Raw genomic sequence first — 20099 nt, forward strand, 5'->3', positions numbered from 1 at the left:
ATTTTTTGTCACCCTGTTGACTATTTGCCATAAAACTTTTGATGGTTCTGTCTTCATGCCCCAATATCTTAGCAATTCCAATAGTTCTGCATCCCTCTGTAAGACTTTTAACAATTTTTGACTTTTCTTACTCAGTTAAAGTGAACCTGTCACCAGGTTTGGCTGATATGAAATATGGCCACTATCTTTCAGGGCTGATATACAGCATTCTATAATGCTGTATATAAGTCCCAAACCAGACATGTAGAAAAAGAAAAGTAACTTTTATTATACTCACCTGCAAGGCTTGGCGGTCCAGTCTGAGGGGTGTCGCTGGTCTTGGTGCAGTACGCAGGTGCCAGGAAAGGCACTGCAGTATTTAGGTCTGCCCCCAACAGGGCATAGAAATATGCATGCACATGAGTGCGATGGTGAGGAGACTTCTGTGGATTACGTAGGGATGTGTCATCTACACAAACCAAGAAGGAGGATGGCATCGCAAGAAGATGGGAGGCGCAGCACCAATAAGAGTGACACTCCTCAGATTGGACTGCCCCACAAGTGAGTATAATAAAAGCTCTTTTTCGTCTCTTACGGGTCAGTCTGGGGGAAGATATACAGAATTATAGAATGCTGTATATCAGGGCTGAAAGGTGGTGACCATAACTCATATCGGCCACACCAGGTGACAGGTTCCCTTGAACTCACTTCTTTGGCCCATTTTTCCTAAGGAAAACAAGCTGCCTAATAATTCTGCACACCTTGATAAAGGGTGTTGTGTCTTGAGGCCTCACCCTCCTCATTACACAAACACACATCACATGATCTGCTTCATCCAATAAGCATTCAAGTTTATGCAGCTTGGAGTTGGGAAATCTGCATAAAATGATGAAATTGTCAGAATACTCACTTACCTAATAATTGTTCACATTGTGTATAGTGCACAGGACCCAGTCATGCTGCTTATAAAAGTTTCCCATATTGTGGACTTTTATTTTTGAGGATATCTTTTAAGTCATTACAATAAATCTTTTAATTGTTGGAAATGTGCCTTTCTGAAGTTTAGTGTCCATGGAGCCCCTCTATTATACCGTATATCTTATTTAACGTTATGTGAAAACTGATCATTTCGTGATCACTATTACCCAAGTGACCCGTAACCTGTAGCTTTGGTATTCTGTCTGGCCTACTGGATAATATTAGGCCATTAATTCCAAGGTTTCCTATGTCGGCTTACTGATATTGGTCCCAGGGTCCAATGTCGAAGCGCCTCCAGATCCCTGACAGCCTTATGCAATAGCTCACAGGTTAGAAAGAATTTGTATTTTTCTCCTCATTTTGATGTGAGAATGACTTCTGTGTCAGGTCAGTAAAAGTCTTTTCACACAGCATCCTTTATTTCCATTTCACACTGAGACATATCCCAGTACATATGGTAAATGGCTATTAAGCCGCAGGCCGATGTCGCCTCCATTCTGCCGTATATGTGCTGGGTGTATGGGATGGTGCAGCACGATGTATCCCACTCATAATAGTAATACAGTACCTGATTCCATCTTCTGGGATATGCGGAGATTTAGGAACATTCCATGGGAATATACTATAATACATTTCTGGTGCATTCCAGAATGCTGTAGATAAGCCCCTGATGCTGGTGGGCTTAGCTCATAGTTGATTTTGGAGGTGACAGGTTCCCTTTAACATCAGGCCCCAACTGTGGGATTTCACTTTGCTGACTATTAAAATGACGTGGGAGACGCTGCTATTTTTTAAATTTAGTTCATAATTTTACACTGGATGTACACAGCGGATGCTGAATACAACTGCCATCATTGTCGCCTGGTTGTGCTAATCTCAGGGAGACCAGGCAACAATGATGAGAGCTGCTTTCAGGACCCGGCGCCTGGGAACAGCTAACTGTACTTCTTTTCACAGGCGCCAGTACGTGTCACACAGACAGCAACCGGATACACGGATGTCAAATACATAGATATGGATGACACACGGACACACACCACAGATCTCATCAGTACTGTTTTTTCCAGTACAGGAATCACCAAAATGTGTGCAGGGGGCATTATCAGTGAAAACAGAGAAAAAGACCCCATTACATCCAGCTGAAGTGATTGTAGGGTACAAGTGAGTTGTTATGACAGCCACGGGCCTATTGAAAGCCCCTGTGCCTGCCATCTTAGTATACTTATAAAGTCTAGCCTGTGGCCTGTGGTTGGTTTCCATACTAAAGTATTACAGTGATTGTATAGGCAATAGGTAATCAAGCAATCGCAGGTTCAGGGTCATAAAAATGCAAAGAATGCAAACAACGAATATATATATATATATATATATATATATATATATATATATATTTATTTATTTTAAAAAAAAAAAACATTTATAAGCATGGGATTTTCTCATAATCCAAATAGTGAAATTTAAACACATAAAATGAACATATTATATACTACCGCATGCAGAACTGTTTGAGTTCAGAAAGACAAAAATATATATCCCACACAAACAACTTTATAGATTAGAATATATGAAAATGATCGGAGATCCACTTTATTGGTCCCTGAAGCACAAGGCAAAATAAATCCAGTATTTTCAGACTAAATTCATACTACTGTAAATGCAGGAAAAGCAATGGGGATGTTCTTCTCTATGGTTTGCAGGTGGTACATCATCCATATGATAATTTCAATCTACGTAATCCAGCATTGCCAAGAATCTACCATACATATCCTGTAAACAAGGTCAGGCCAAAGCGAAGCCAGCGGAGACAGCTGCTCTGAGGACAAACAGATGTGAGGGATTAAATGCAGCACAGAGTAAAGTATTATTCTGCCAGGCTCCGGTCCTCGGATGAAGATGAGCCTTCTATCAGGCTCTGTGCGCTCATCGCTTCCGGATCACTCATGTTTCTGACGCTTCACCTCGCACCATATCTGTCTGCCGGAGTCATAGATGACATTACCAACTAGCCATTACTGTAGACCTAAAATCCCTCAGAATTCTGATAGAAGCCGTCAGGTGAAAATGGTGACAATATGTTTAGTAGAATACTGCAAACGTAAAAATAATTTTGCCATTGACAGTGAGACCCAGAGACCACTAATCAGACTAGTAATGAAGTTCCATCACATCACACATGCCTGTATCCGATATGTGTTCGGTGGTTTGCATTCCTTTTAGGGTTTTTTTTTGCCAAAACATACATGCAGATGGGTAAAAAAAAAATAGTTCTTCATCCCTGGCTGAATGTGATGTGTAGACCTTTCTTGGATGTACAGTATATGAACGACAAGAAGGAAAAAGGAGAAGAAACAGAAGAAACATACTGGGTCACCTACACATTACACCTACAGGAGCTTTGCGGATGCCCAATACTAAATCCATAGGCATTGCTACGGAGTTGGTTCCACCTTTGCAGCTGTAACAGCATCCACTCTTCTGGGAAGACTTACAAGAAGATTTTGGAGTGTGTCTGTGGGAATTTTGTGAGGTCAAACACCGATTTGGGACAAGAGGGCCTGGCTCACAATCTCCATATTAGTTCACCCTAAAGGTGTAGGACAGGGTTGAGGCCAGGGCTCTAGGCCAGTCAAGTTCTTCCACAACAATATCACCCAACCATGCCTTCTGGACCTTGCTGTGTGCATTTGGACACACGTCACTTGGTAGCCCTGCTGTACATGATCTGCTACTTTGTGGCCAGGTTGCTGCGGGTGCTAAACACTCACAGGTGATCATGGAATATTTAGGATGGAAGAAATTTCACAAACTGATTAGTTACAATGGTAACACCCTATTACACGACCACGCTGGTATCGTTGAGCTCTTTGGGACCAACCATTCTCACACAAGTGCTTGTAAGTTAGTAATTTTACAATTTTATCATCCAAACCTTCATATGCATGTGAAGATATGTCCTTGTTCTTATATGCCAAATTGCACCTAAGTATAAGCAATTTTATTAAAGGGTTATATCCAAACCAGTTAATTGTAAACCAAAGGAATATGATACAGCATCATTTGGCTCTAACTGGGGCTCCTAGCTGGTGGATCTTCAGCAATCCCAAGAAGGAGGATCATGCGCACCTCAACTCTGCTCAAACAGGGCTGCAGAGCTCCCATTCTCTAAGCTCTAGGTCCCTTCTCTCAGGATCAATGGAGATCCCATTGGTGGACCCTCAGCAATTAGCAAGTTATTATTATTATTATTATTATTAATTATAGCACAGATTATTTCATGGCGTTTTACATGTGAAAAGGGGAATACATAAAAAACAAGTACAATCATAATGAACAATACGGGTCACCGACTGGTACAGGAGAGAGGACCGTGCCCGCGAGGGCTCACAGTCTACCAGTTATCTCCTACCCTGAGTATAAGGGATAACTTGTTAATCAGGGAGTAAACCTTAGAACTTATATTACTGCACTTTACACTTTTTTTTGCCTACACAGAAAACGTTTTAAAACACAGCAACAATTTTAAAGGGGTTTTCTATGAATACAGCTTTTAACTCCGTCAACTTGCCCTTCATAAACCTCGTAAAATTTGCTATACTCTAAGGGTATGTGTCCACGTTCAGGAAACGCTGCGTTTTTGACGCAGCGCTGAGCCGCAGCGTCAAAAACGCAGCGTCCAGATGTTACAGCATAGTGGAGGGGATTTAATGAAATCCCGTCTCCACTGTGCATTAAAAAATGCATGCGTTTTTCCCACAAAAACGCACATGCGTTGCGTTTTTTCAGAACGCAGCATGTTGCTACAATGAGCAAAACACGCAGGAACACCGCAGGTGACCTGCCAGTGACCTCAGGTGCATTTTTGGTCAGGATTTTACCTGCATAAAATCCTGACCAAAGCCTGAAGCAAACCTGACCGTGGACACATACCCTAAGGGTCTTTGCTGGCAGACTGCAGAGGTGACATCATCACTACAGCGTATGTGACTGGTGCAGCCAATCACTGGGCTCAGTTGTACATCAGGTTCACCACTGAGTTCAGTGATTGGCAGCAGCGGTCTCATGCAGTTTAGTCAGGACATCACCTCTTCCGCTTGTCAATAAGTACCGGAGCAGTGGCAGAGAGCTGGCCCTGGATCAGGGATTGATTAGCATAACCGATTTTATTACGTCTATGTAGAGCAAAATGATGGGGTTAAAACTGTGCTAATAGGAAACAACCTTTAAGGCTTACAAGCTATTTATGGTAAAATTAGCCATTACCTGATAAAGTAAAGCTAGCAAGCTTTCGAGATTGCTGAGAAGCGGAAAATCCATCCATACCATCTGCACCCATCTGTGAAGAGAGCGGCATTAATGAGCCACATATACGATGCATAAGTAATGTGGTGAAAGTGCAGCCATCGCTCCACGGTGAGACGCCAGCAGTGGTCACCATTCTCCATCCAGCTGACGGACAGGTCTCCTGTGGACATGCCTGCAATCCTTGGGGCAGGCACCATTACTTGTCTTACAGTGATGCATCTATTCACTCAATTCGTTGACTAGTCAGCAAACGTGACGTTAGTCTGTCAGTATATAAGAAGAACGCTTTTCACATTACTTTGCTGTTATAAAGGGATGTCTGTTACTTTATGTGACCTGTGATGCAGGACGGGTGGTTATGGTCACCGAGATGCACTGGTGCACACACTACTTAGAGGGGTTGTCTGGTTAAAACAAGTGATCATTTATCCACAGGATAGGTAATAATTTTCTGATTGGTGGGTGCCCGACCATCACTAGGACCCACATTGATTGGCACATCAGGATTTATTATCCCCATTGGGGTACTTTTATCCCTGTTACATAATGGCGTGGCAAGCTGAAAGCATGGCCGCCAATTCATACAGTACATTCTCCGTGGGCTGCTGGCAAAAGAGCAGCAATTGGAGGCCCCATAGACAATGAACAGGGCAGCGGTCGCGCACGTGCAATACTGTGCCATTACTAGTAAGGATAAGATGTCACAGTTCTGCCAATCACTGCAGGTCCCCACCGACCAACAAGTGATCACCTATCTATAGGATAGAAGAGAACTTGTTTTATCCAAGCAGCCCCTTTAATGTTTTGTGACATGATTTTCATAATGATTAATATGATATCAATTTGGAGCGCAAGTGGTCACATTTCTAAGAAAAAGGGGCCATATGTGTAGGCAACAGAAGTAATGTAACAGTCCTTAGTGCACAATCTATGACACTCTTTATGGGGCGCTCGATGCAACCATGTACTATATTCACTGATGTGTACAGCATGCCACGCTACATTTCTCCAGCAGTGTCCAAAGCCAGAAGATGAGTGTCTGCACAGGGCCGTAACAGCTGCTACCCTGGGATTTAAGCAGCCAGACCCATAGCGATCAGCTGATTGCTGGGGCTTTAAGAAGTTGTTATCCAGATGGACACAACACTGGGCGCACTATGTCGACATTAAAAAAATGATAATTTTTGTGCAACTGTGATGTAATTTTTTTTTTGAGCTAAGTATATATAAAAAAATACCTAATCCAGATTATTGCACAGAAGCATTCAGTGATCGGTCCCTGGACTATTGAGTATAAGGCGCTGTCAGCCGTGCCACGGTCAGTATAAGCCGGTCACACTTACCATTACCGTAGGATTCTTCACAGTGATACAAGGTGTCGTTGCTCTCAAAGATCCACTGATACCATGATAATACTTAAAACAAATTTTTATTTCAGCTGAAATGAAAGAACAGTTTTAGGTCAGTAGAGTTACAACAAACAATAATAATCAGGGCAATGTATAATATTCACACCTACCAGCCACAATATTAATCCACTGATCCCAGCAAATGTTGGAAGCCAAGCGGCTAAGTGTAAACCATGCAGGCCTCCATAGTTTGCCGCTAACCCTAGAATACGCAACATTTAATGGGGGTCATCGGTGAGGGGTCCCATGATTCATTGTGTTATTATTTACATAGGCCAAGTGAATAACATTGATTGTCTACTTATAAAAGTGGGTAAGACACACTCCTCAACATTGAAATGGCAAGAACACGAAGGAGATCTTGTGGAATTGTGGAAATCATGGGATTGATAGATATGTCATCAACATGAAAATAATTAAAAATTTAAAGAAAATGTTCAAAAGCTCTCAATTTATTCATTATAAAAAATGAGCCCCTGAAACACATGCCCTTACACATCTTGACAAGCTACCAGTGAGATTATTAGTGGTTGTCTGAGGAATGTTCTGCCATGTACTTGGGCAGCAAATCATCAAGAGCCACTGCTGGCAGCTGTCTTTAATTGCCATTCAGCTTTGCAAATCTGCTCAAAGTAGCATGAGCAGCTTTCAGCCTGGCATTATCATGTTGAAAAACAGCTCCTGGGACACTGTGAAGAAAAGGCACCTCTACTACTCCCATGCTGCTACTGTAGCTGGAATGAAGTCTACAAGGGTCTGACTACCGTACATTATGCCCACCACACAATAATCCCACAAAGAGAACAAATGTTATCTTGCTATCACTGCATCCAAAACTAAAGTGGGACTAATCGAAGAAGAGTTTAGACTTCCTTTCCAGCCTCCACTGCCTTAATGCTCTGCACAATCATAACCTTTGAGAGCAGGAGCGAAAAGTCAATGAAGAGGATTTATGAGAGACCATCATACTGGTCCTAATCCCGGGATGGCATCATGTCTGGTAGCCAGACACCTTCAGTCTCCATTCCAGATATACTAACATCTCGGCGTTATACTGACTTGGTTGTGGAACCAGTGGCACAGCCATTTCTCCAAAATGTTCCAGGAGCCGTTTTCAAAATAATGCCAGGCTGCATGTTGCTCGTGCTATTGTGAGGAGCATGTGTAGCCGTAACAAGCTACCATAGCCTGCAGTGTCCCCAGACTTGTCTCCCACAAAGCACATTTTAGAGATGGGGGTATATGTCGTAGTGTCAGTAAGTTGAGACTGAATTTTGAAGTATAATTGTCTTAAAGTTATCCATGATGACAGAGCCCCCTTTGTCTGCTGGTCTTATAATTATTTGTTTATTTTCGTTAAGGTCAGCAAGTACCCTCCTTTCTTCCTTTGTAAGATTATGTTCATATGTAATTTGCCTTTCGCAATGTTTTCTAACATTTTCTTAATGTCTCTTTATAGAAGAGAGATCTAGCTTTTGACATGGCGATAAGAGGTGGGCTGAAATCTCTTGGTACTCGAAACGTTGGTTAAACATCATATATTACACATATGCATTGTCGGATCTTGAATAATAAAACGTCACGTATCACAAGATACACCTTTGAAAAATTGCTTGTGCCGAAGTTACCTCCTACTATTATATGGTGACATCATATACGGTAATTTTATCATTGCAGCTAAGCACTGGCAGAAAATCAGTGTGGCTTCCTTTGATTGCACGACAGAGTCATGACATAAAGGAAAAAAATAGTTTAAAGTACTTTTCCAAAATTTGGATGAATTCTTTTTTGAAAATTCCTTTACAAAATATTGATTTGAAAAACACTGCTTCCTCCACCTCTCAATTTCTAGAAGACCTTCCCTCGAGACACACACAACCTTTTAGGACACATGGAATACCTTATGTACAAAACGTGTTAGCTTAGCAGGCGATTTCTAAGTCCATGGAACCAGAACGAAATATAGTAAATATAGTGCCCCGTATTCCCCTGGGCTGCCAAGCATTTCTAGCTCACGTTTTTTTAATTAATTCACTTTACACTATGAAGTCTTGAAATAAAATGCAACAGCGCACATACTGCAGCCAAAATGTAAAAATCCTGGCACTGGCTATGTAGATGCAACCAAGAATCTTAGAAATGTAGCTGACATATTCACGCCCATCTATCTATCATCTAGGAAATAACAGATACATATATCCGTACTTTGCTTACAAGATTACACAGTGCAACCTGTACAAAGTCTTGGACCCTTTGATGCGTTTTCGCAGCATTTTTTCCGAGCGGAAGTGAGCCAAAAACGCTATGGAATCCTTATGCCAGCTAATTCAATGACATTCCTGAAGTGTTGTGCATATGAACAGTAATTTTCTTTGAGTATTTGCAGTGCATTTTTTTCTGCAGCATGTTAATTCTTCGCGTGGATTTTTAGCATTTTCCACACATTGACTTCAATTTAGTTAGTCAAATCCACAGCAAAAACGAAGGTATAAAAATGTTTGCTGAGTTTTTGTTTGCGTTTTTACCAGCTTCCCATGGTGTTTCCCACGCTGTGAACTTTCTCAAGCAGCAGTGGTGCCGTAAGGGAGATCACCGGAGCTGATCAGCTGATGAACTCCAGTGAACTCTCTCACGGCATTTCAGTAATACTCTGCAGGAGCGAGTACCTCCTGTCAGTGTATCGCCGGCTGTGTTTGAGAGCAGTCAAGTAAATAAGGCCGCACACTGCAGCGCTGAAACATGCAAACATGAAACATGAAAACTGAACTGCATTACTGCAATAGAAATATGAAAAATGAGAGCGTTTAGCGCATAAAAATGGCCAATTTTATGTGTACCTGGTAGCCACTTTAGGGCATCTCTCGTATACCAGGTCCTACGATTTCCTTTCCTCGCTGAGAATAAACATCTCCATCTGAATGGGTACCTGTGAAAACCTCTTCTTAGACTAACATTCTCTCTCTCTGTGGAGGGGTAATGGACCTGTTGCGATTAAAACACCTGTGGCTAGGAGGCGGAGTGCTCGGTCAGAAGGCTAAAGAATACATTTCAAAAAACTGACCGTCACATCCAAACATAGACTAAGTGTGAACAGGTGCTGAACCTAGAGTAACCAACTCATATACAGTCAAATAAATAAGGCAGCACACTGCAGCGCTGAAACATGCAACACAGAGAGAGAGAACACAGAGAGAGAGAATGTTAGTCTAAGAAGAAGTTTTCACAGGTACCCATTCAGATGGAGACTTTATTCTCAGCGAGGAAAGGAAATCGTAGGACCTGGTATACGAGAGATGCCTTAAAGTGACTACCAGGTACACATTAAATTGGCCATTTTTATGGGCTAAACGCTCTAATTTTTCATATTTCTAGTGCAGTAATGCAGTTCAGTTTTCATGTTTGCATGTTTCAGCGCAGCAGTGTGCTGCCTTATTTACTTGACTGTATATGAGTTGGTTACTCTAGGTTCAGCACCTGTTCACACTTAGTCTATGTTTGGATGTGACGGTCAGTTTTTTGAAATGTATTCTTTAGCCTTCTGACCGAACACTCCGCCTCCTAGCCACAGGTGTTTTAATCACAACAGGTCCATTACCCCTCCACAGAGAGAGAGAATGTTAGTCTAAGAAGAGGTTTTCACAAGTACCCATTCAGATGGAGACGTTTATTCTCAGCGAGGAAAGGAAATCGTAGGACCTGGTATACGAGAGATGCCCTAAAGTGGCTACCAGGTACACATAAAATTGGCCATTTTTATGCGCTAAACGCTCTCATTTTTCATATTTCTAGTGCAGTAATGCAGTTCAGTTTTCATGTTTCATGTTTGCATGTTTCAGCGCTGCAGTGTGCTGCCTTATTTACTTGACTGTATATGAGTTGGTTACTCTAGGTTCAGCACCTGTTCACACTTAGTCTATGTTTGGATGTGACGGTCAGTTTTTTGAAATGTGTTTGAGAGCAGTCACATCAGTGACTGCTCTCAAAGTCATTAGGATTGTTGTGGGACAATATGGATTATCTTCTCTGCGGACAGGTGAGGAATATTGTGTTTTTTTATTTTATTTTTGTTACAGGAGACATTGGCTTCAGTGAATTAGGAATTTGGTGAGTAGGGTGTAATTTAGATTCAATAAAGGAGTTTGTCATTATATTAAATAAAGGACTTTACTCTGTGTGTGTTTTTATAATATTAATATGGGGATAGTAATGGAAACGTTACTAACTTTTTTTTTTAAGTATCTTTAATTAGCTCAAAAAAGCCTTCATTGCTGTACAAAATCACATGTCTAGGATACATGGGCATCGGGGATTGGGTGTTAAGGTGAGTTTAGGATCCTTTTTTATTTTACATTTTTTCTAGGAGATGAGGGCATCAGGGATTTGGTGTTAGGTGAGTATAAAATGCTTTTTATTTTTAGTTGAATATGTACGTAATTATTTTACTTTTTTTTTTTATGAGCATAGGTGCCGGCTGATGAGAGACTACTTCTATCAGCAGCTCCTGCCATCACTTATCAGTGACAGCAGATGTAGGCTGATGGGAGGGGTAGTCTCTTATCAGCCCACGCCTGCTGACCTGTGGCACCCTGTTATGATCCTTAGTGGTTGAGGATCACAAAATACTCCAGCTAAGTAACAAAACATAGGACAAGCTCTAGAGAGGTGGTAAACTGGACTGACCGCAAATCTGAACCTATCCAACACACTAAAGGTAGCCGGTGAACGTGTCTAAAATCCTAGACGTCTCGAGCCAGCCTGAGGAACTAACTACCCCTAGAGAGAAAGAAAGACCTCACTTGCCTCCAGAGAAATAATCCCCAAAGATATAGAAGCCCCCAACAAATAATAACGGTGAGGTAAGAGGAAGGCACATACACAGGGGTGAAAGCAGATTCAGCAAATGAGGCCCACTAATACTAGATAGCAGAAAATAGAAAAGGGGTCTGTGCGGTCAGTAAAAAACCCTTACAAAATATCCACACTGAGATTTCAAGAACCCCCGCACCAACTAACGGTGTGGGGGGAGAAACTCAGTCCCCTAGAGCAACCAGCAAGCGAGGAAATCACATTTTAGCAAGCTGGACAAGAAACATGATGAATGCTGATAATCAAAAAATAAACAAACAAAAACTTAGCTTGTCTTGGAGAAACTGGGAGCAAGGTAGTCACAAGGAATCTGAAGAGCACTGAATACATTGAGAGCAGGCAAGGAACTGAGTATCCAGGTGAGCTAAATAGGAAACCAACCAAGGATAACGAACCAGCTGATGCTGCCAACCTGCAAAAAGACAACACTACACAGTACCGCTTGTGACCACTAGAGGGAGCCCAAAAATAGAGTTCACAACAGTACCCGTTTTCTCGCGGGTGACCGCTGCATGTCACAGTCACAGCTGATATCAGACAGCATGACCCCGCAGCATTCTGACCGGCAGTCTTACCGGTGGTAGCGTTACCGCCAACAAGAACCACGCCGCTGGTGTTTCCCCATCCTGTCACACAGATGACAGGGTGGGAAACACCATAGGAAGCTGGTAACAACGCAAACAAAAACTCAGCAAATCCGCAAACATTTTGATACCTGTGTTTTTGCTGCGGATTTGACTGACTCAACTAAAGTCAATGTGTGGAAAACGCTAAAAATAAGCACAAAGAATTGACATGCTGCAGGAAAAAAAAAATATCGCACTGGAAATACTCAAAGGAAATTCACTGATCATGTGCACAACACTTCAGGATTGTCATTGAATTAGTTGGCATAAGAATTCCATAGCAGTTTTGGCCTATTTCCGCATGGAAAAAACGCAGTGAAAATGAATCAAAACACACTGTGTGCACATAGCCTTACAGTTCATGAACCAGTGCCCCCTGGGACCACTCCAACATCACCTCCATTGTCCCCATCAATGTGGAATATAAATTCTAGCATACACATGTGATCTCTAGTCACCCGCTTGCTCCAGCTATAGGATTTTCTGACATAGAACACTAAGACTAGGACTCCTCAATCAAGGACACTTGGTCATCCATGGGTCACGGTAAAATCACGATGGGATTTGTCATGGATTTGCTTCAAATTTCTCCTTATGCACTTCAAGTGAAATCCACTAGGAAAACTCAGAAAGAATGGGCCTGCTTCAGATCTAAAATCCACACCACGTGTCCATTTCTGAGCACAAATATTTTCAGACTGCTTTGTACACATAAGCACAGCCACCATCTGTCAATCATGCGGTGAGGGATGGGTAGTACTATACTTAGGACTCAAAAGCACCTTTCCAATGTATTTTTAATCATCCCTATTTGCCAAACAGCAGAATAATTTTTGTGCAATTTTCTCTAACAGGAGAGAGGACATATCCCTGTATTATGCTGCCTACCATTGTCCATGATTTATGTTATCATCGCACACCTTAGATGGTAGATAGGTGTCTTCCATGATCACCACTAGCTTTATCATGAGTAATATGTTGTAGCAAAACCATGAGGGTTGGGGATAAATCCTAGCTCTACGGGCTCTGATCTGGTGCACCTGGCTGGCTCTGCATATATCCAAGCTAGGTATTCACTTTAGTGAGTCAGCTGGGGAAGCTGACCAGAGTGGATTGTATTGGAGCTGGAGAGAGACAGGCCAGAATCCCTCTCTAGAAGAGACTGCACAGGCCGTGCGCACCAAACAGCAAGAATCACTTGTTGCTAAGGATGATAGCTGTATGATTATTAGGACAAGACAAGACTCCATCCAGCCAAACACCTAACTATATGCATCAAATTCTACAATGGAGTATAACAAATAAATCCACAGTGCAGCGCAAAATATGTTGAAAATGGTGCCAAACACATACCAAAAGGCAGCAGGGAACGACATACTTCCCTGGTGGCATCATCCAAAGCAACATGAAATAATGCCCCCAGTTGAGTTACTACCATGATACTCCCCAGCAGCTACAGGAAAAGGGAACAAGCCATAGGGATTGATCAGCAGCTGGATTTCTCTATTCACACATCTTGCAAGACAGAAATAATGGCCACCCCAGGCAATGAGCCACTGAAATCAGAGGGTTTGACATTCATCTAAGGCTTTACTCAGACATCCATTTTTCAAGCACGTGTTTTGTGTGTACACGATAGAATAGTAATCCATTATAATCTAGGGAGCTATTCACATATCTGTGAAAGGGAAGATTTATCATTTATTTATTTTTTCTTATAAGTGAAAATCACAGATAAAAAACTGATGGTAGAAACGGCCACAGGCATCAAACATAGATGAAAATCTGATACAAAGCAAATGGTTCTCGTTTTACCTATGAGAAAAATCATGGACGTCTGAATGAGGACCAATGTGTATGGGGGGGCATAACTTTTTTACAGAATAGCTGTTTTCATTTGCACTGGTAGGGGGTCTAGAAGCTGGAAATAACCTGTTGCCTCCATGCTCAGGGCTGGGTTGTAGGCACCCTCCCCCTTGCTCACAACTTTAATTCAAACTTACGTTCCATAAAATATGGACCCGACTCAATTCTCCAGACAATCTGCCCCTTTTGAGTTCCAGTTACACCTCTATTCTTGGAGTCCCAAAAATTTGCAGGACAACTTTCATCTGAAAATAAATGTAAATATTGTCAATATTAAAACATATTAAAACATAAATTAAAACAATAACTGTAATAATTATTAAGCGGTCAACACTCACATATACTAAAGAGAATCTATCACCATGTTTTTTCTACGTAAGGCTACTTTCACACTTCCGTCTTTTGTGTCACGTCACAATCCATCGATGTTTGAAAATGCAGGATCCTGCATTTTCCCATAGACTTGTATTAGCGACGGATTGTGATGGATGGCCATCCGTTTCATCCATCATGCACTGGATTCGTCGGAAAATAGCGGTCCGTCGTGGAGAGAAAACGCTCAGAGGAACGTTTTTTCTGCACATCGGAAAATCGGTCAGCGACGGGTCTTGCGCTGTCCGTCGTCGGCTATAATGGAAGCCTATTGACGCAGGATCCGTCGCTGATCGTCAAACACAGGAATCTCGCTCTCTCATATCCCGGAAAATTCTCCATTGAAATTGTGGCACCAACACAAACGAAGTATCCGTCATTCCACTGGATGCGTCACACACGTTTTTCACTATTTTCGTGACGTCCGTCGATACGTCATTTTACTACACAACGACGCACAGCAGAAGACGGAAGTGTGAAAGAGGCCTAACCTTAAAGCTCCGGGAGCAGAGATTGTTTCAATACAATCAGTGTTTTATCAGTAGATAATCACTAGAGGACAACTGTCCTCATGCATCCTAGTCCAACCATGCCCCGACACTGATTAAGGCTACTTTGACACTTGCGTCGGTACAGGGCCGTTTTTTCAACGCATCCACTGCCCAGTCTATGTCCTGGGGAGGAGGGGGCGGAGTTTCGGCCGCGCATGCGCGGTCGGTAATGGCGGACACGACGTACAAAAAAAGTTACATTGAACTTTTTTTGTGACGACGGTCCGCCAAAACACAACGGATCCAGTGCACGACGGACGCGACGTGTGGCCATCTGTCGCGATCCGTCGGCAATACAACTCTATGGGCAAAAAACGCATCCTGTGAGCACATTTGCAGGATCCGTTTTTTGTCCAAAACGACGGATTGTAGCGGATGCCACACGACGCAAGTGTGAAAGTAGCCTAACACCTCCATGTCTCTATACAATGTACACAGCAAGCTGCGGGGTTATACTGAGCTCTACTAGATCTGCGGCAGAAAACTGGGACTTTATCACAACGGCTGCACACAGTAAACTAAGTGACACATGGCTGGAATCATGGTCTCTGCCCTTGGGTGAGGAACGTAGAATGACGGAGGAGAAAAGCAGATCTTGTGAGGACCAGAGATTACATTTGTGGCGGTTTTGGTTGATTAATTAGGAGATGTATGGCGGAAACAGATTAAGGACAGTAAATAAGTAATTGTTAGTCATTTAAACTAGACCCAGAAAGGGGATTAGCAGAGGTAAAGTAGTAGCAAGGGAAGTGGTGGATTCATTGCGCTGCAGAGATGGAGGGGTGCGAGAGTGCTGTCAGGAAGGAGGCAATACAGGAGATTAGATGCAGACATCCATTCAGATCTTCAGGTTACAAAATGCTAATGTGCAAAGTTCAGAACGTACACTATAAAAGTGACACAAAGAATACCAGAGATGTTTTTTTCAGAAAGTGCAATAAATAGATGATTAATCAAAATGGGCAGATTTGGTATTTGAGAAACAAGGCAATATCTGTTCATGCTGACAACAATCAAGTGAAAAGTAATTTGTGACTGACAGGTCATCATTTTTTCCACATTTAGGCATATAGTTTTAGTTAACTGTACTAAGTATGGCTAGTAGTTTGATCACAGGAGGTTGCACTTAGGGTATGTGCGCACGTTGAGGAAACTTTCCGCATCTCTAGGCAGGAAACAGCAGCTGCAAAAAAAGCGCAAATTTGCCTGATGTGAGTGAGTGAAACGCACAGAGAACTGACCAGCTGCTGATTATTTTCTGCACCAAATCTACAAGACAAAAATACTCAAAGTGTGAATGGCACGTCAGGTTTCTCATTCACTTTGCTGGCATCAGGATTGCTTCAGACTTTGTTGTTGTCTAAAGGCCTCCTTCTCATACTTCTCCACTGGCCACATCACTACATCCTCCCCCGTTGTCACTTGTAAGCTGGTTTAATCACAACGCCCTCAAGCATCCGAAGTTGTTCTACAGCCCAACTAGAACCTGCGTCCACAGGATGAGACCTTACCCTCCTATGTCAGGGGCACTACGGACGTAAATCTGGTTTACATAGGACTCACATGATGGGAACTGCGTGTGAGAACACGTGAGGGACATCCTAGCCACCCGTGAAGTGAATGATGTGGGCACCTAAAGACAATCCAGAAGCATTTCAGAGATGTGCACAATTGCAATCCTAAAGAATTAAGGATATGTGGCATTGACAGGATCCGTACAGGGATTAGAGGGGGAGATAGTAAGCGTCTCCTAGCCCAAAGAGAATGTAGACGGATCACAATTCTGGGAACTATGGTACCAGATGGCCTTAATGCCAACTCCGTTTTGTCTCATTTTTATAGCTTTAGTTCTCTGGATTTGTTTTTTTTTAATTTGTGTGTCATTTATTTGTGCTTTAATTTTTCATTTTTCTTTCATTGTTTAGAGTTGTATATTTGTTATTGACTCTTGACTGACTCCCCGCCACTGATGTTGGATCTCAGGGTCTTAAGACGAACTATCCTATTACCAACATATGGACATCTACTCTTGCCAAGAAGAAGTCTAAGATCTATTATTTTCTCTATGTCATAGAAAATCCTGTGATAGAGATGTATGCTACACTGATTGTGCAGGGGACTAGATGTGGGATACATATGAGATGGATGGTCCGTAACACCATTTGGTTCTACATGTTGCTATTAATAGATAATATGGTATTATTACTATTGGTTATTTATACTTCATTCACGGTTTACATTTTCCCACTATGTTTATGCCATCTCACTTTCTTATCCAGTGTATTATTGTAACACTTAGTTTATATTGGCTCATATTTGTGTAATATTTAGTTATTTTTTTTTATTCATTTAGCCTGTATGCGCTGATGGCTACATTTGATCTGTGTAGGGGCTATGTGCTTCATTACTGGTTCTTGCACTTGTTCACTTTATTTTAACTTGTCATTTTCTTCTTTTTCTTCTGACCTTGAATGGTTCATTGTCTGATACAATATGCTACATATTGTAAAGCAATATACATAGGACTGACATCTATTTGAGGCTGAACTTGATCCTGTGATGCCCCCCTTTATTGGACATGTGCGCATGCCCGTGATGTTTGTGGTCCGGGGCATCGCCTTTGGCTCCCAAGATGTGTCGAGTGCGGGTCACAGCTGCTATTGAGATGGCTCCCTGACTCTTTGCATCGCATGGGAAGCCGGGGGCTTATGCAACTTCCTGTGCTCGCGTCGTATGCGTATGCGCCGCAACTTATATTCTAATCAACGACAGCTTATGGGTGTCTATATAAGTCTACGTTCACATTTGCGTTGTGCGCCGCAGCGTCGTCGCTGCAACGCACAACGCAAACAAAAACGCAGCAAAACGCATGCAAAACGCTGCGTTTTTTGGAAACGCAGTTGCGTTTTGAACAAAAACGCAGCGTTTTGCGCCGCATGCGTTTTTTGTGCAGTGAGTCATTCTTCATCCCCCCCACCAAAAAAAAGTGTCTACACAATAGATAAGGACCACCAATGGCTAGAAGAGGGTTGGTGTTATGTAATTGTGTATATATACCCTGGCAGAGATGAATTCCTCCCATTTTGCTGGTATTCATGATGGAGCGTCCCATGGACAGTATCTACATGGATATGGAGATGGAATTTGCCTTGGCTCATGCCTATGCTGTCGCCTGTTTTCATCAAAGGGAAAGGGAAAAACGGAGATGGAGTCGTCGCCGCTTTTGGATACACCCTATCGTGGAAGTCCGGGAGAGCCGTGGAGCATACCATTGCTTGTTTGGCGAATTGAATGACAACCTGGAGAAATATTTCGAATATACCAGGATGTCTCAGGACAGCTTCCGCTATCTTCTGCGTCGGGTGGAAGGAGCCATTAGCAGGCAGGACACGCAGCTCCGGAGAGCTATTTCCGCAGAGGAACGGCTGCTGGTGACTCTACGGTACGTAGCGGTTTGAATGACTGTGATATGTTCTTCCCTTTTTTTTTTTTTTTTTTTTTTTTAATTTTTTTTGGGGGTTGGTATGGTCAATGTACTTTTATAAATTACAATGTACTTTAATGTAATTTCTTTATCTTCTTGGCAGTTTCCTGGCTACCGGAGAGACCTTGAGATCACTTCATTTTCAGTTCCGGATTGGAGTCTCCACTCTTTCCGGAATTATTGCTGAGACATGCCACGCTTTGTGGGATAATCTCCGGGAGGAATTTTTACCCGTCCCTACAAGCGAAATCTGGGAGGCCAACGCACAGAAATTTGAGCAAGTGTGTTCTTTTCCAAACTGTATTGGCGCAGTGGACGGAAAGCACATTCGGATTACCAAGCCTGCGAAAAGGTGATCCCTTTTCTACAATTACAAAAAATACTTTTCAACTGTGCTCATGGCAATTGCCGGTGCGGACTGCCGTTTTCTGACAGTGGACATTGGTGCGTTTGGCCGTACAAATGACTCACGGACATTTAAGGAGTCGGATATGGGCCAAAAATTATATGGCAACAATTTTAATTTCCCCCAGCCACGACCTCTTCCCCAAACCGAAGGCCCTGCGATGCCATTTGTTGTGGTTGGGGATGAGGCATTCCAAATGTCTGCCAACCTATTGAAACCCTACTCCAGTCGGGGCTTGGACCATACAAAAAGGGTTTTCAATTACAGACTGTCCAGGGCCAGAAGGACTGTGGAGTGCGCCTTTGGCATCCTTGTCTCCAAATGGCGGATATTAGGATCCGCCATTAATCTTAAAATTGAAACAGTGGATGAGGTGGTGAAGGCTTGTGTGGTTCTCCACAATTACATTATGGCCAAAGAGAGACTGAATGTGGAACTGGATGAACCCATAGCCAACCCATTGCCCGATTACCATGATCATCCTCTGAGGACAAGTGTGGAAATTGCACAGATGAGGGATCGTTTTGCGGCCTATTTTGTGTCAGATGTTGGCCGTGTGTCATGGCAAGATCAAATGGTGTAATAATGTTACTGTTGGACTGTATTCTGGTTTTAACTACACCAATAAATACCTCTACTGTGACTATGCTAAAAATCTAATATAATAAACTAATTCTCCAGTAAATGTGCAATAAATGTAATCCGTTTTGGTTGGTTTGGTTATGTCAAATTTGGCATCTACCTATAGTTCACAAATGTAATGTGCCTTATCTAAAAAATTGGAACCCTTTGTTTTTAAAATGTTGTTGTTTAATAAAAATGTTTTCAAAGTTTTCTACCCTGCTTCAAAGAACAAATTTATACCATACCATATAACATATTTATTTGTTTTTCAGATCGTCGTGTATCGTTGTTTTTGACAGCAAAAGCACTGATACCAGCGATGTTTTACAATGGTAACCAGGGTGAATATCGGGTTACTAAGCGTAGGGCGTCGCTTAGTAACCAGATATTTACCCTGGTTACCAGTGTTAAATGTAAAACAAAAGACAGTACATATACTCATGTTCGCGTCCCCCGGCGTCCACTTCCTGCACTGACTGAGCGCCGGCCGTAAAGTGAATGCACAGTACAGCGGTGATGCCGTCACTCAGTCAGTGCAGGGAAGCGGACGCCGGGGGACGCGATTGTGAGTATATGTACTGTAGTTTTTTTTACATTTAACACTGGTAACCAGGGTAAACATCGGAAGCGCGACCC

At 42.4% G+C, this 20099-nt stretch overlaps 1 protein-coding gene across 5 annotated transcripts in view; it reads right to left on the reverse strand.

Annotated features, from left to right (window-relative positions):
• HECW2 (HECT, C2 and WW domain containing E3 ubiquitin protein ligase 2) overlaps positions 1–20099 on the reverse strand; it is a 346877-nt gene that overhangs the window by 129712 nt on the left and 197066 nt on the right. For 4 of the 5 annotated variants that reach the window (XM_077275387.1, XM_077275389.1, XM_077275386.1 and 1 more), the window contains 3 exons: positions 14164–14271; positions 6603–6697; positions 5218–5290 (listed from right to left, as the gene is read on the reverse strand). In XM_077275387.1, the coding sequence (XP_077131502.1) occupies positions 5218–5290; positions 6603–6697; positions 14164–14170 (175 nt within the window). In that variant the 5' untranslated portion in view covers positions 14171–14271. Of the gene's footprint in view, positions 1–5217; positions 5291–6602; positions 6698–6778; positions 6871–14163; positions 14272–20099 lie in introns of all 5 variants that reach the window. The other variant, XM_077275388.1, reaches the window with a different exon arrangement.

This window comes from Ranitomeya variabilis, chromosome 7 (genome assembly GCF_051348905.1).
Source record: "Ranitomeya variabilis isolate aRanVar5 chromosome 7, aRanVar5.hap1, whole genome shotgun sequence".
NCBI lineage: Eukaryota > Metazoa > Chordata > Amphibia > Anura > Dendrobatidae > Ranitomeya > Ranitomeya variabilis.